This window comes from Brassica napus, chromosome A9, assembly GCF_020379485.1.
Source record: "Brassica napus cultivar Da-Ae chromosome A9, Da-Ae, whole genome shotgun sequence".
In the NCBI taxonomy this organism is placed as follows: domain Eukaryota; kingdom Viridiplantae; phylum Streptophyta; class Magnoliopsida; order Brassicales; family Brassicaceae; genus Brassica; species Brassica napus.
In genome coordinates this window covers 34,154,225-34,168,838 of record NC_063442.1, presented here as the reverse complement: position 1 = coordinate 34,168,838, position 14,614 = coordinate 34,154,225, and the positions used below count along the sequence as shown (strand labels likewise).

At 33.8% G+C, this 14,614-nt stretch overlaps 2 protein-coding genes and 1 long non-coding RNA gene across 9 annotated transcripts; 2 read left to right on the top strand and 1 right to left on the bottom strand.

Moving 5' to 3' along the window:
- The first annotated feature begins 1,871 nt into the window (after window positions 1–1,871).
- Window positions 1,872–5,846, top strand: LOC106395374 (L-type lectin-domain containing receptor kinase IV.2). The gene is made up of 2 exons (XM_013835851.3): window positions 1,872–3,363; window positions 4,850–5,846. The coding sequence occupies exons 1-2, from the start codon at window positions 2,229–2,231 to the stop codon at window positions 5,728–5,730; spliced, it is 2,016 nt and encodes a 671-aa protein (XP_013691305.1). The 5' UTR covers window positions 1,872–2,228; the 3' UTR covers window positions 5,731–5,846.
- A 997-nt stretch (window positions 5,847–6,843) lies between these two features.
- Window positions 6,844–8,934, bottom strand: LOC106395362 (hsp70-binding protein 1). Its single transcript, XM_013835846.3, has 6 exons — window positions 8,703–8,934; window positions 8,324–8,466; window positions 8,189–8,239; window positions 7,893–8,114; window positions 7,721–7,823; window positions 6,844–7,486 (listed from the first exon to the last, which is right to left on the bottom strand). Exons 1-6 carry the CDS (start codon window positions 8,786–8,788, stop codon window positions 7,000–7,002), a joined length of 1,092 nt encoding a protein of 363 aa, XP_013691300.1. The 5' UTR covers window positions 8,789–8,934; the 3' UTR covers window positions 6,844–6,999.
- A 1,007-nt stretch (window positions 8,935–9,941) lies between these two features.
- On the top strand, window positions 9,942–14,542 carry LOC106421235. 7 transcript variants are annotated; one of them, XR_007316546.1, is made up of 10 exons: window positions 9,944–10,489; window positions 10,591–10,663; window positions 10,831–10,880; window positions 10,952–11,018; window positions 11,094–11,162; window positions 11,244–11,313; window positions 11,394–11,486; window positions 11,579–11,706; window positions 11,791–11,873; window positions 11,995–14,542. It is a non-coding gene; the product is annotated as an uncharacterized LOC106421235 (long non-coding RNA). The 7 variants fall into 7 exon arrangements; XR_007316544.1 differs by having other exon boundaries at window positions 9,947–10,489; window positions 11,247–11,313; XR_007316545.1 differs by having other exon boundaries at window positions 9,948–10,489; window positions 10,957–11,018; window positions 11,247–11,313.
- The last annotated feature ends 72 nt before the right edge of the window (window positions 14,543–14,614 follow it).

Sequence of the window (14,614 nt, the reverse complement as noted above, 5' to 3'; positions counted from 1 at the left end):
TGATAACTTATTCTTAATTATTTTAGTTTTTTTCAATTTTTATTTCAGTCTACGTCCTCCTAACACAAAAAACTATAAAAGTATGAGACTATAAGAGCATAATTAGATATCAAATATTTTACACAATCAAGTAAATTAAGAAAGTAAATTTTTGGTCTCTCTTAATCTACTTTGTATTTTTTGAATCAGAAACATGTATTAAATTACCAAAAAAAAAACACTAAAACACACAAAATTCAAGCAAGAACAAATAAATAAAAAGTAAATAAAAATTAATGTTCGATGATAATTTAGAAGAATTTTTTTTAAAAAAAAACGAATTGAGAAAATGACAATATTTCATTGGTTTACTTGATCAATATACACATTGATTTATCTTAATATTTCATAAGTTTACTTTTAATAAAAGAAAAAATAGATAATGATAGTTTTATTATTAAAGTTAAATTGTGGTTTATTATATAATGATAAATCTAATTATAAATTAAAAATATATCTAGTTTAGCCATTTCATAACATGATTACATATGCAATTCTCTAAACTTAATATCAAAGCATATTTTTCTTATAGATTAAACAATAATTAAACATACACAGAAAATAACTACATAACTAATTCAGAATACTTAATTCATAATTCCAAACTCCATGTAACAAAACCGACTTGCTCCTAGTCTTTCAAAAAAGAAAAAAAAATAGAACTCCAACTAAAAACAAATATCAAAAGTACATAAATATATATGTCAAAACTATAATCGAGACAATTTAGAATGAATGAGAAAAATAAAATTATAGAATTTTAAAACATCTTACATCATATGAAAATAAGAATTGGTCCTAACTTGTGTAAAATAATTATAATTGTAATTCCAGTTTGAAAATTTGAAATAGTTTTATATTAGTTAAATTAATAAATTAATGATTTATGCTAAAAACTAAAAAAAAATTCGTGAAAGTTAAAATAATTATAATCATATTCCAATTAGAAATTTTGAAATATTTATAATATTAAAATTAATGAATTAATTAGAAAGTTTGAAATATTTAATTTAGCTAAAATTATGGAGAATGTGACAAATCAGCAGAAGTAAAATATTACAATCAAGGTTTTTCTTTTTTTTTTTGTCAGCCAAGGGTATTAGAGAAGAAATATAACGATATAAGCAGCGGAACAATATATAATGTCGACCAGTTTTCCATCTCCGAGGAACAAACGATAATCCACAGCAAATCTCAGCCTTTCATTTTTTTTGTCTGTAATCTCCGCCTTTCGAGCTAACAGTGTGTTCTGATATCTTTTCAGTGTTCACACTATAATATTTTTTTGGAAATGTCGAAAGATAGTACGTACTTATGTCGATATCCAGTCATCGTCATTAGAGAATCTTGGTAATATTTAAATTTATTGTATACTGTATTATTTCTGTTTCTGGTCAACGAGAGAGAGTTTAGAAATTATGGAGACCAAAACCAATTAAAACTGAAAGAACTCAATTTTCTGAAAATAACGTTTCCGTTAATTTCATCCTCAAATTTATTTACCATTTATACTACTCGATAATATGATGTTCTAAAAAGATAGTACTGTATTATGAACCAATATATATATTCAAAATAATTAATATAAGAAAACTTCACATATACACTCAAGTATATTTTCTTATACTAGTTTATAACTTTATACTATTTTCATACAACTATATTATAAATCAACAAGTGCCTAATGAACTAACAAAAAGAAAGCCTATAGATAAGGTCTGAAAATCACAAATTCGAATTTGTTGTCTTTGTGGTCAAAAAACATATGACCCAAAGACTGGACTTAAAATTTAATCTCATTATCATGAAGAAAAAACTAAAGTTATCAAGTATCAACATCCCACCGGTCGACCATTTTGACTATTACTATTACAAAAGAATGAAAGAACCCTACAAATAATGGCAGCCATGTGCAGACAAACTGGATTTCATGTAATAGTCAAAATCAAAGTGATGTGTTAGATAGTCCTCACGAAAACGAATATTAATAAATAATCCATAGTATGACAATTAAATATCATTTAACTCAAAGCTTTATTATCTTGATCAATACTCCACAACCTACCTCTGACATCTTTGTATTCAATCACGGGCGTGGCCTAAAAAAACCCTTATTACCACGAACTTTTATTTGTCTCTTCACATCTCAAAATTGAGCAAGACTAAACCGGAAATAACCGGAAGCCACCATGTTCATCAAGCTCATCTTGTTCTTCCTTCTCTCTCAAACACTAAGATCTTCTTCTCAGATCCTCAGCTACAATGGTTTCAACCCTCCGACAGACATCTCCCTCCAAGGCCTCGCAACAGTCACACCCAACGGTCTCCTGAAGCTAACCAACACCACAGTTCAAAAAACCGGCCACGCCTTCTACACAAAACCGATCCGGTTCAAAGACTCACCAAACGCCACCGTCTCTTCCTTCTCCACAACCTTCGTCTTCGCCATATACTCCCAGATCCCGACTCTAAGCGGCCACGGGATCGCCTTCGTCATCTCTCCATCCCCTGCTCTCCCTTCTGCGCTTCCTAGTCAATACATCGGTCTCTTCAACAACTCGAACAACGGCAACGACACGAACCACGTCTTCGCAGTGGAGTTCGACACGATCCAGAGCAACGAGTTCGGAGATCCGAACGATAACCACGTCGGCATCGACATCAACGGTTTGCGATCGGTTAAGTACTCAACCGCTGGATACTGGAACGAAAATAACAAGTTTCAGAATCTGAACTTGATCAGCCGCAAACTGATGCAAGTTTGGATTAATTACGACAAACTCAGTAATAAAATCGATGTCACGATGTCTCCGTATGGTTCCGACAAGCCTAGCAAACCGCTCATCACTTACGTAACAGATCTTTCTTCCGTTCTTCTCCAAGACATGTACGTAGGCTTCGCCTCCGCGACAGGCTCCGTCATCTCGGAGCATTATATAGCCGGTTGGAGTTTCCGGTTAAACGGAGAAGCACCGTCGCTGACGTCATCGAACCTCCCGAAGCTTCCTCGCTTCGAGCCGAGGCGAATCTCTGACTTCTACAAGATCGGCATGCCGCTGATCTCCCTCTTCCTGATCTTCTCCGTGATCTCCCTCGCCTTCTACGTCGCGAGGAGGAGGAAGAAGTTCGAGGAAGAGCTCGACGACTGGGAAACAGAGTTCGGCAAGAACCGGTTCCGGTTCAAGGAGCTTTACCACGCGACCAAAGGGTTCAAGGAGAAGGACCTCCTCGGCTCGGGAGGGTTCGGGAGGGTTTACAGAGGGATACTTCCGACGACGAAGATCGAAGTCGCTGTGAAGAGAGTCTCACACGATTCTAAACAAGGTATTATTATTATTAATTTTATAAAAAATTTTTTTTTTGGACAATAAGAGCATCTCCAAAAAAAAACTCTATTTTGAAGTTTCCAAAACTCTATATTTGAAGTTTCAATGTGTTCTTCTCCAAAAGTAAAACTTCAAACCTAACTTCAAAATTATTTATATTTTACAGTATGGTTCTTATATTTGTTATAGTTGATGTAAATTCATAAAACTTCTATAAATAACTAGTATATATATATAAATATTACAGAAATATTAATTAAAAAAATCTTACACTAAAATATAAAATTATAAATAAAGCTACATAATTAAATATTAAACTGCAAATAAATATTACATTATTACATAAAAGTATTTCCATAATGCTCTCATATATGATCAACTAGTGTATTTCGAAGTAAGAAATGATTAATCTCTTTATTTTTTATTTGTAGATTACGAGCCAAAAATTGTTGAAATCGGATATCTTCGTAATATGGCTGCTGATAGTTTGATATCATCAAAAGAAAAAATCCTTGATCTTTTAAACGAAAATACAATAAGCAGGGAAAAAGGTCATGAGATGATTGAATTACGACTGCAAAATGAAGCAAAAAAGTTAGCTTTTAAAAAAGTAAAAGAGAAAAATAAAATATTGCTAAAAAACTTAGATTCTATCGATGATGTTAATATTCGTGAATACGTTCGATCTGAACAAGAAAGAATCATACGAAAAATGCGTCAAGAGAAACAACAACAATCATCTTCGGTTACACAAAATTTGTTTGGAAAATATTTTAGAGATTTTGGAGGTTCCAGAGCAAATTTACCATACTATTAGCGTTGTTATAATATTTAAATTTGAGTAATAATTATGTCTTCATGTGTCTTTTTAATAAGTTTTTATTATGGTTTTTTGTAATATTCTTGTTGTTTAATTCTAGTTTTAAAATATTATAAATCTTGTTTTAAATTTTTTTATTTAATTTCATGTGTAAAACTTAAATTTATAAAACAAATTTGAAATATTTATGAGATATAAAAGTTTTAAGGATTAAAACAATAAACAGAAAAATATTTAAGAATTATAAATATCATCTATAATTGTAAGGACCAAAATGCAAATAAAAAGATGAAACTTCAAATTTGAAGTTTTGAAAAGTGAAACTCTATATTTGGAGTTTCACTCTTCAAAACTTCAAATTTGAAGTTTTGAAGTTCCTTTTTGGAGAGCAAAAAACTCTATATTTGGAGTTATAGAGTTTCTTTTGGAGATGCTCTAAACGAGGTATTACAGAGAATGATGAGATATACATATATATGTAATATCTTATACAATAAACAATATACATTATTAGTAAATATAATAAATATACATTATTAATAATATTATATCTTACATAATAAATATACATTATTAGTAAATATTGTAAATATACATTATTAGTAATATAATATCTTACATAATAAATATACATTATTAATAAATATTCTATATCCTTCTATAGGTATGAAAGAGTTCGTGGCCGAGATTGTGAGTATCGGTCGGATGAGTCATCGGAACTTGGTGCCTTTGTTGGGGTACTGTCGTAGGAGAGGAGAGCTTCTTCTTGTTTATGACTACATGCCTAACGGAAGTTTAGATAAGTATCTATACAATAATCCCGAGAGGACTTTAGATTGGAAGCAGAGGTCTAAGATCGTCAAAGGAGTTGCGTCTGGTTTGTTCTATCTCCACGAGGAGTGGGAGCAGGTTGTGATTCACCGCGACGTGAAGGCTAGTAATGTTTTGTTGGACGCTGACTTCAACGGTCGACTCGGGGATTTCGGGTTAGCCCGGTTGTATGATCACGGGTCGGATCCTCAGACAACTCACGTCGTTGGTACGTTGGGTTACTTAGCGCCTGAACATTCTAGAACGGGACGTGCTACTACCGCGACCGATGTATATGCGTTTGGTGCGTTTCTTCTAGAAGTTGTTTCTGGTAGAAGACCTATTGAGCTACATAGCGAAAGCGATGATACGTTCTTGCTTGTGGAGTGGGTTTTCGGTTTGTGGCTAAGAGGGAATATTATGGAAGCGAAAGATCCGAATCTTGGGTGCGATGGGTACGATCTTGAAGAGGTTGAAATGGTTTTGAAGCTTGGGTTATTGTGTTCGCACTCGGATCCTCGGGCTAGACCGAGTATGAGGCTGGTGTTACAGTATCTGAGAGGAGATATGTCACTGCCGGAACTAACGCCGTTGGATTTGTCGGCGGGGAATGGGATGAACTTGGGAGGGAGAGAGGGGTTTAGCGGTATTGCCATGTCGTATTCTTCCTCAGTGTTTAATGGGTTTACCGGTGTGTCTTCCATCGCTGATTCTCTACTCTCTGGTGGGAGGTGATTGATGATGTTACAACATTAGTAACGTATGATTATGTATATACAGTTTTGCCTTTGTATGGAGATGTAAGATTTTCTTACAAAAAATTTATTAAATATGATTATGATTGTGATAAATTGATGAGAGTTTAGGAATTGGAAGAAATGTTATCGACTCAGATTACAATATGCATAGACTAAAAAGTTAAACCTAATTATTGGTGAGTTTGTAAAAAAAAAGGTTCTTATAAACAAAATAATAGTATTTAAATTAAATATTTAAATTTTGATTTAAATTAAATCACTAGATTAATTAGGTGACATGTGGAAAAGATACATTTATAAGTTTTTAAGAGTACCAAAATCAGAATTTTTTCTTTTTATTTCCTTAATTTTTTTTAAAAAAAATTCCGTCTAGATCCCCTCTTCAACCTCTCAATGGAACTGCTCTAATTTGGAAAAATATATAAATAGATAACTTTTAATTTCCTAAATATGATTTTTCCAGATTCTTTTTAGGGTATGACTGGTTTTCCCGCTACCACCCGCAAACGCAGCTTTTGCGGTTGGTAGCGGTTGCTGGCGTTTTGCAACAATCGCTCAAACCGCTCTAAACCGCTCCAAATCGCTCCAAATCGCTCTGAACCTCATAAATTCAAAAGCTGGTTCCAGCTAGCGTTTGCGGTTGCGGGCGTTTGCGGAAGGATAAAAAAAAATTATTTTTTTTCCAAAACAATATAAATACAAAAATAAAAAAATTCAATAAAAAAATTAAACTGAAATTATAAAAATGCTAAAATATATCAATTAAATTTTAATTAATATTATAAAACTTTAAAATAAAAATATTTTCTATATTTTTAAAAAATTTAAACTATAACTTTCTAAATATAAATTTTATATTTATTATAATATTATTATTTTTGATATTTTTATAATTGTATAAAATGTAAATATTGTTAATTTATTATTTAACTGCTGCTGCATTTGGTAGTTAACCAGTCATAAGTATCCCGCAAACGCACAAATTTCTAACCGCATAACCAGTCGTACAAATCTCTTAAAACCGCTAGAAACCGCAACCACCCGCATCCGCAAACTCCCGCAACCGCAACCGCAGCGATTAAACCAGTCAGGCCCTTAATCTTTATGTTTCTATAATATTGACATGGTCGATTGCAATAGTTCATACTATGACAATAAAGAAACCCTATAGTTTTGGCAGAACATTTGAAATAAGTGTTCCACAAAGTTTTTATTTGTGATCAGATCAAAAGCCTAAGCAACGAGATCACTGTGCAGGACCAAGGAGAAGTGGAACCGGTGGTTCGTTGATTTCATCATCTCGTCTTGCAGCCCAAGCCCTTAACGGAGGTTCAAAGCGGTCTCTAACCACATCAGGAGCCATCTCGTCATCACACGGGAGGTAAACAAGACCTCTCTCTCTTAGAAGGGACGGTTCATCATAACACACGGTCCAAAGAATATCCACTAGCTCTCTTTCTTCTCTAGCTGCACAAAGATCTTCCTCCGACATTGCAATGATTCTTCTTGTTCTCTCCTCAAGAAGCTGTCTCAGATTCACATCAGCTCTGTCGAGGTTTCGGTCAGATTCTTCACGGGTAAGCTCAAGGAGACCGCGAAGAGCGAATTCACGGACTTCAAGGTCTTGGTTTGATGCTAGGTGGATCATTACGCGAGGGAATCCAAGATCCCTAACGATTCTACAGTCTGAGTTGCTTTCTTGGAGAAGATAGTGAATCAAATTCAACGCTTTCCTGAAATGGAAAGGATTTATAAACATCATGGATTTAAGAACATTCCTATCTAATGCATATTCTTGAGATGTTTTAAGCAGAACCGGTCATGGACATACGTAAGTGAAATATTGGTCTATATAATAGATAATTTATATAAACTTAAGCATCCAAAATTATTATTTTATATTAAATTGTTTATAGTCTTGAAAATCTCATGACTATAAACAATTTAATATAAAATAATAATATTACCTTTGAAATCTGACGGTATCAGAGACCAGTGCGTCTCTTAAGCCAGCGTAACCATTTGCTAGACGGAAAGCTGTAATCCCTTGTTGGTTGTGACGGATAAGAGCTGCAACAATAAAAACACTGTCAAACTTCATGTCCTAAAGAAATAAGCTTTGAGATAAGTAACTCTTACAAGATATAGCACCAAGGGCTTTGGTCCGGACTCTAATGTCCGGATCAGTAATAAAGTTTGTTAACAAGGGCTCAAAGCCATTTGCTTCCATAACAAGCTGCTGGCTACGAGGATTATTTTGGACAACCGTGGTCAAAACATCTGCTGCTTTTGCTCGGATCTTCGCGTTGGAGTTCTTGAGATAGCTAAGGAGAGGGACCAAACCTCCAATGGAATGAAGATCTGAATGATCATGATCCAAATATGTTAAGAAGATATAACATAAACAAAACAATGGTTTGTGTAAGAGATCAAACCATTGGCTAAATCGATTGACTCGACGTGTTCTTGCAGCTCATCTAACATTCCTGTCCAAATAAAAGTACACAAGTTTTTGAAAAAAAATAGATCAACCCGTCGGATAATCAGACATTGGAACAAAGTAAAAGAACCTTCAAGATCGTCTGTTGTGACTCCTTGAGACTCCAAGAGCTGTTCAGGCATTTTCATGATTTGAGATATTTGTTTCATACGCGAAATTGAATCGATCGTATGTCCTTGCATTGCTTCCATGAACCATTGTCGATCTTCCTCACTAACAACAACACATAATCATAAGCAAATAGTCATTGGTTAACAGAAATATTAAGCACCTAAATGCTATTCATTAACAGAAAACAGAGCATTTATTTTCGATCATATAATAATAATCCATTGTAAGAAGCTTTGATCAGAAATAACAAGATTTGAAAAAAAAAAAAAAAAAGAGGGTAAGACCCGATCAAGAAAAACAAGTAGAGATCTTTCAATCTAAATGATCTAATCACGGACCTCAAAGGGCGAGAAGGGGAAGCACCATCGGAATGGGAGAGGCTCCATTTGAGCAATCCGTCCCAGCTGGGTCCATTGTTCGCCATTTACGCTTCTTCAATAGAAGAACAAGAAAACAAGAAACGGAAAATTGTGGAAGATGAAGTTCGAAAGAGAATGTTACTAATTTATTACACGAACACGGAGATATTTTCGTTTGGATAGACAAAACACGTGGTCAAGTTGCAAAGATGAACCAATCACTTTATCGGTTAAGGAGATTGAGTGAGAGGGGACCCACCATGTGTAAAATTAAAAACGACGACGTGTGAATTTATTGGATCGCGGGTACAAACCGTCCTAAAATGTATGGCCCCATGAGGTGAGGAGGCGTGAGACTATAAAAAACATAAAAAGACGTTAAATCAGGTTTGCAAAAGGTTGTATAGTGTGTTTAAGAGATTAATTAGTGGTTAATGAAGGTTTAATCTTAAACATAACTTATCTTATGGTTTTTATTCACAGTTATAAGGACACCCTTAAAGATGGTATCAGGGCTGTCTAACAGCACGTGCAAGTGGAGCGGTCGAACAGGGTCCGAGTAAAAAATAAAATAAAAATTAAATTTTTTTGTAAATAAATATATAAGTTATGATATAAAATTTTAAACTTTTAGATATATACTAAATTTAGAGTTTATAATTTCAAAAAATGTCAAATATATATAAATAAAGCTATAATTTTTTTAAAAAACTACTCCGTCATATCGTTAAATATATAATTAATATTTTTTTTGAACAGGGTCCGTAAATAATTCGAGACGGCCCTGGATGGTATAACAACCCAATACTAAATTCACCTGTTATGAAATGGACCGATGTGTTAACTTCCCTTTTTATAACTGTTGTTTTCAACTTATCACATTATCATAGAGAATCAGAGGTCAATAGAGTTCCTACATAGACTTATGCACACACATACACTAGGATTGCTGCATGCCACAATGCACCAAATTCTAGCCAAAGAAAAAACTTACCTGATTGGCTATACTATATAGCATCCCCTACGAACATTATCTGATGTTTAAATCATTAAAGAAGCAGATCTCCCTAAGATATCCTGAACATATACATAGGTTGATATAGCAATTCACTAGACCTCTTTACTCCTTGTCCTTGTTGCTACAATTTATTAGTGTCTCATAGATGATTTGTGAATCTATATATATATATATATATATATATATATTATAATAAAAGGGATATATGAGGAGTAGGAAGGCTGTTCACGTCAGACAATAAAATCAACCAATCAGGAGATTCGTTTTTGACATGTCACATTCTCTTTGTCTACATGGGCCAAATGTGTTAGCTTTTTCAAAAAAATGTTTGTGGTCCATCTGAGACCCATCTGAGACCCTCTCTTTTGTGCGGAAACCCTGGGACTAAAACTTCAATGGCGATTACTTAGCTCCACTTAACCAAACTCTGCGTTTTATGTTTTAGTTGATTAAGGGTTTCATTGTTCTCTTTCTTCGACCTTTCAGCCTTGCCGTCTTCGCTGATTTTAACATGCAAACTGACGATTTGTTTTCTTAAGAGAAGAAGGAGCCAGTGCGCCGTATGATGGAGCAGACGGTGGCGTGGATGAGATGGCGGCTTTGGTGCGTCGTAGGGCACAGCGTAAGGAGACGAAGTTGATGACCGTACGGTGGATTGTTTCCGTCGTCGGAGGAGTAAGGTAGCTGAGGAGGTGGCTGTTGATTTCCACAACCGTAACAGTAACCTGACATCGCTGGAAACGAAAAGGTAAATACTTTTCAAAAGAGATCGAAGAAGAAAATGATTTAGCCTTAAAGCTCTGTTTCTTTTAGTTTTTGATAGACTTTTTTTCTTTCTACATGACTTAGGAGAAAGAAGCAAAGAAAGAAGCTTTCAGGAAGTATTTAGAGTTCAGTGGAGTTATTGATTCTCTCACCAAAGGTATTGTTTCTTTTTGTACATTACACCATTACTAAAACATAATGCAACAGTTTCTGTATCAAATAGTTTGATCGTTTTCTGACATAATAATTTGATTTATACTCTTTCGTATGTTCTGGAACACAATGTGGGTTTCGAATGTACTTCTGGTTGTTTTGTATGAGCAGGATGACAAGCAGTTCCTGGACACCTTTGTTTCCAACCAATATGTACACAGGTGATCATAGCTTTTATGAACTTAATCCACATATGACTTATGTTCGTATGAATAAGATCTAGGCCTTGCAGCGCAGATAGTTCATGTGGTAATTGCTGCAACTTTGTTGAATTCCCCCGTAAACTCTTAACCGGTCAGGTACTGATAACTTTCTCTGCTGATATACATCTTCAGCTATCCGTTTTTATGATCGTTAATGGTTGATTTCTGCAGGACATGTCCTACAAAGATCAGTCAATACTGTATGAGCCCATCAAAGAGCTTGATATCATGTTAAACCAAGTGAGTTAAAACCACCACCTGTGCCTTATCAATTCTGTTGAGGAAATTTCAGACTTTTGTTTTGTTTATAGACTGTTTTAGTAGATGCAGGAGTTTCAGTAGATATAATTTCAGGCGTGAATGATCCAGTAACTTTGCATTATCTCAGCAGGTTTGCAAATACATAACAAAAACTAGAAAAAAAATGTTAGTGTGGACATATTATCTTAAGGCCGTTTTCCTTTTCTACAGCCACCGATCAGTTGCCTTTTTTCCCCGATCAGCACCTTATAACACCTTCAGATCATGTAGAAATCTTCACTCATTTGATGTGGATAATATCAGGTATGATTACTGTACATGATGGACACAATCTCTTAACTGTAGTTCATTTTTTTAGCTAAACCTGTTGGGTTCTTTTTGACATTTTCTTGCAGATTTCTTGGAACTTATGGTAAGAAAATCAATGACCTTCACAAGTACTCAGAAGCTAAAAGCAAGCTTGATTTTGTCGAAAGAGCACTGAGGTGGAGACATTTTGCTCCCACTGCACCTAATACACTCAGTGAGAATTCACCTCCCCCCTTGCAAAATATACATTTTAAAACTTTCATTTTTGAGTCTATTGGTTGGATTCACTTCTTTGTAGACTGTTATCCTTTCACTGATGGAGACTCTTTCGTGATTGAAACTTGCCCTCATGTCATAAATATAACAACTGTTTGGTAAAAGGTACAATCTCCTTCCGTAGAGATTGATTATATAATTATATAAATACATGGTAGATACTTTTTTTTTGTTTCTTGGGTCAAATAGTGCTCTAAGTATGCTGGGTAATATATTAATGTTGCAGGGTCAGAAGGTCAGCTGGTTAGGTTGATCTGCATTCCTAAATTTTGTGAGATCGGTATTGCTGTTGCAGTGAGTTGAAATTTGAGAAGATACCATCCTCAGTGGAATTCAATTCTTCTTTTGTATCTCAATTCATCAAATATGGTTGTTCTTTGGCAGAAGAACTAAAGAAATCTGGAGTGTCACACGCGTAGCTTTAACATTCAGTTATAAAGTTAATCACAACACTGGAAAATGTAGGTCTCTAGGTCATACCAAATAGATATATGTTATGTATTTTCCAGAGAAATACTTTTTGAGATCTTTGGAAGTGTTATTGTATTATTTCATTACTTTGTATATATAATTTTCTAAATTCCAGAGTTTTTTTTAGAAAACCAAACTATTACAATTCTATATTGTTCGTATAAATTGTTAAAATTTTAAACCTGAATTTCATATCTCTTGCCTTACACTATTTAATTTATATACTAACAACTGCGTAAATAAATATTAACCCATAAATCTCAGGTTTTGAACTTGAAACCGCTAATAACGCTAATGATCGATCAAATCATTACGAAGATAAGATATGAAAATATCAACACATGAGTTTACCGGTCATTTTTATATTAACCTAATCAAGCTGTTTCACTATCAATGTTCCATTTATCACCACTATTGACAACCTCGAGAAACAAAAATAAAAAAATGACAATCCCGTACACAAAACTACACAAGACATCAATAACTAATCCAGAGACACCGCCAGGTCAGCCATTTGTAAAAACATATCATATTTAATTTTTTTTTTTTTGTGTGTATATATATGTTTGTGTAAAATTTTTTGTTGAAATAAATTTGAGATTTATTTAGCAATTGCATGGGTGGTGGCAATGATAAGTAACAACTAAATTTGGTTTGGTCTTTCAAATTAACCGAACACTAATTAATAAGTTATTTAGTTAGATAACAACTGAATACGACAGTTTCTAAGTTTATGAAAAAATTAACCTAACAAATTAGATTGTATCCAATGATAAAAAAAATTATTTTAGAATGTATTTACAACCAATAAGGAGAAAATAAAAACCGGTAGTAGATGAGAAGGACGATGTCAAGAAAGAAGAGCATAGGTTCCTCACTTAGTAAGCATGACTGAGTGATCTTATTTTTTGACAAAGAAGCTTACCCTATTTCTGAAGGAAAAAAGTCAGGTTTTTGATAGAAGCCCGATTTTTTTCTATGGTTTGGTTTTGCTTAATTATGTCATATTTTCATTTATATTGTTTTCTCATGAACTATGCCCATGTTTGGATGACAATACTCTTTTGTAGTTTTGGTTATAATTTGACTTAACTTATCCCGAATCATAAGATGATTCAGTTTGGCATAAAAATAACAGATTTAAATCATGGGCTATTTTAAACAGAAACCATGTTAACTAATTTCATTTATCCTATTTCTGCTGAGACAACGCCATTTGACAAATTTTCTACAGATTTGTTTTCTCGGTCACTTAGAAAACATTTTCAATATGTATATCAAACCAAGTTTGCCTAGCTGTGAACTTAGTTAGACCAATGAACTTAATTTCTCAACTGAAATAAACGAAGTAAGAAGTCCGTTAATATGTTAGTTTGTACTTCCTTTTGAGGACGGAAGACTTATAAATGCGAACTTAATAACTCTAAAACCATAAGTAGGCCTGGGCGAAAATAACTATACCCGAAGCCCATACCTTTACCCGTACCGAAGTAGCGGGTTCGGATCGGTAACGGATCCATGCTAAATACCGAATGGGTCTTAACCTCTTGGCTTTCGGATAACCGATCGGTTCGGTTGTAAACCGAGTCCGAACGAAGCACCCGAGCTAAACCGATCTTATATATGATTTATGTTATTCTTTATGTTATATGCTGTTACATTTACATAATTTCTATGTATTTTCCTCTCTCTCTTGTTCTCGTTTTCCTTTCGGCCACCAACCCTAATCCCAAAAGAACAAAGTTTTTTGATTCAATCTTATAATAATAAAATGGAACTATAAATCTCTTTGTCTCTCTGTCTCATGTTTTACCTGAGAATTAGAAGAATCAAAATCAATCACAGGTTCATAAGTTTTCTTTCTTCTTCTTCGGTTTTTCTGGAAATTTTTAATTGATTCCAAATCAATAGAAACATCTTCTATTTGCATGTCTTTTGATTCGCTTTTTTCATTAATTCATCTTTTATATGCATGTTTTCTCTTTAATTTTTCATTGTTATCTGTAATTTCTTGTTCTTATTATTCACTTACATATGTGCTTTTATGTTTACTGGTGGTTTTGACATCATCTTTTGATTGAGAAACCATAACAAAAAAGATGAATCTGAAGCTGTTAACGATCGTTTGTATTTTCATAGTGGGGAGATGCAAAATCGACTGAGCATTTTGATTTGCTTATGGTTTAATTCATGTTGTCTAATACTCTTGTACTATTATGTGGCTTTCAATTTCAGTATCTTTCTAAGTTTTAGAGTAAAGTTTGTTCTGTTTTGGTGTGTTAATGAATGGGTAGTTCGGGTTTTTTTGGGATTTTTTGGTTATTTTGGTTACAAAACCCGAAACCGAACCGGGTCCATTTCAATTTCGGGTTTAA

What these genes read in the sequence shown, in the direction of transcription:
- LOC106395374 (XM_013835851.3), top strand. Translation starts at nt 2,229, where the DNA reads ATGTTCATCAAGCTCATCTTGTTCTTCCTTCTCTCTCAAACACTAAGA. An exon ending in CTCACACGATTCTAAACAAG is followed by an intron (nt 3,364 to 4,849) that starts GTATTATTATTA and finishes ATCCTTCTATAG; the next exon opens with GTATGAAAGAGTTCGTGGCC.
- LOC106395362 (XM_013835846.3), bottom strand. Translation starts at nt 8,788, where the DNA reads ATGGCGAACAATGGACCCAGCTGGGACGGATTGCTCAAATGGAGCCTC. An exon ending in GTCAATCGATTTAGCCAATG is followed by an intron (nt 8,115 to 8,188) that starts GTTTGATCTCTT and finishes ATGATCATTCAG; the next exon opens with ATCTTCATTCCATTGGAGGT. An exon ending in AGCCCTTGGTGCTATATCTT is followed by an intron (nt 7,824 to 7,892) that starts GTAAGAGTTACT and finishes TTATTGTTGCAG; the next exon opens with CTCTTATCCGTCACAACCAA.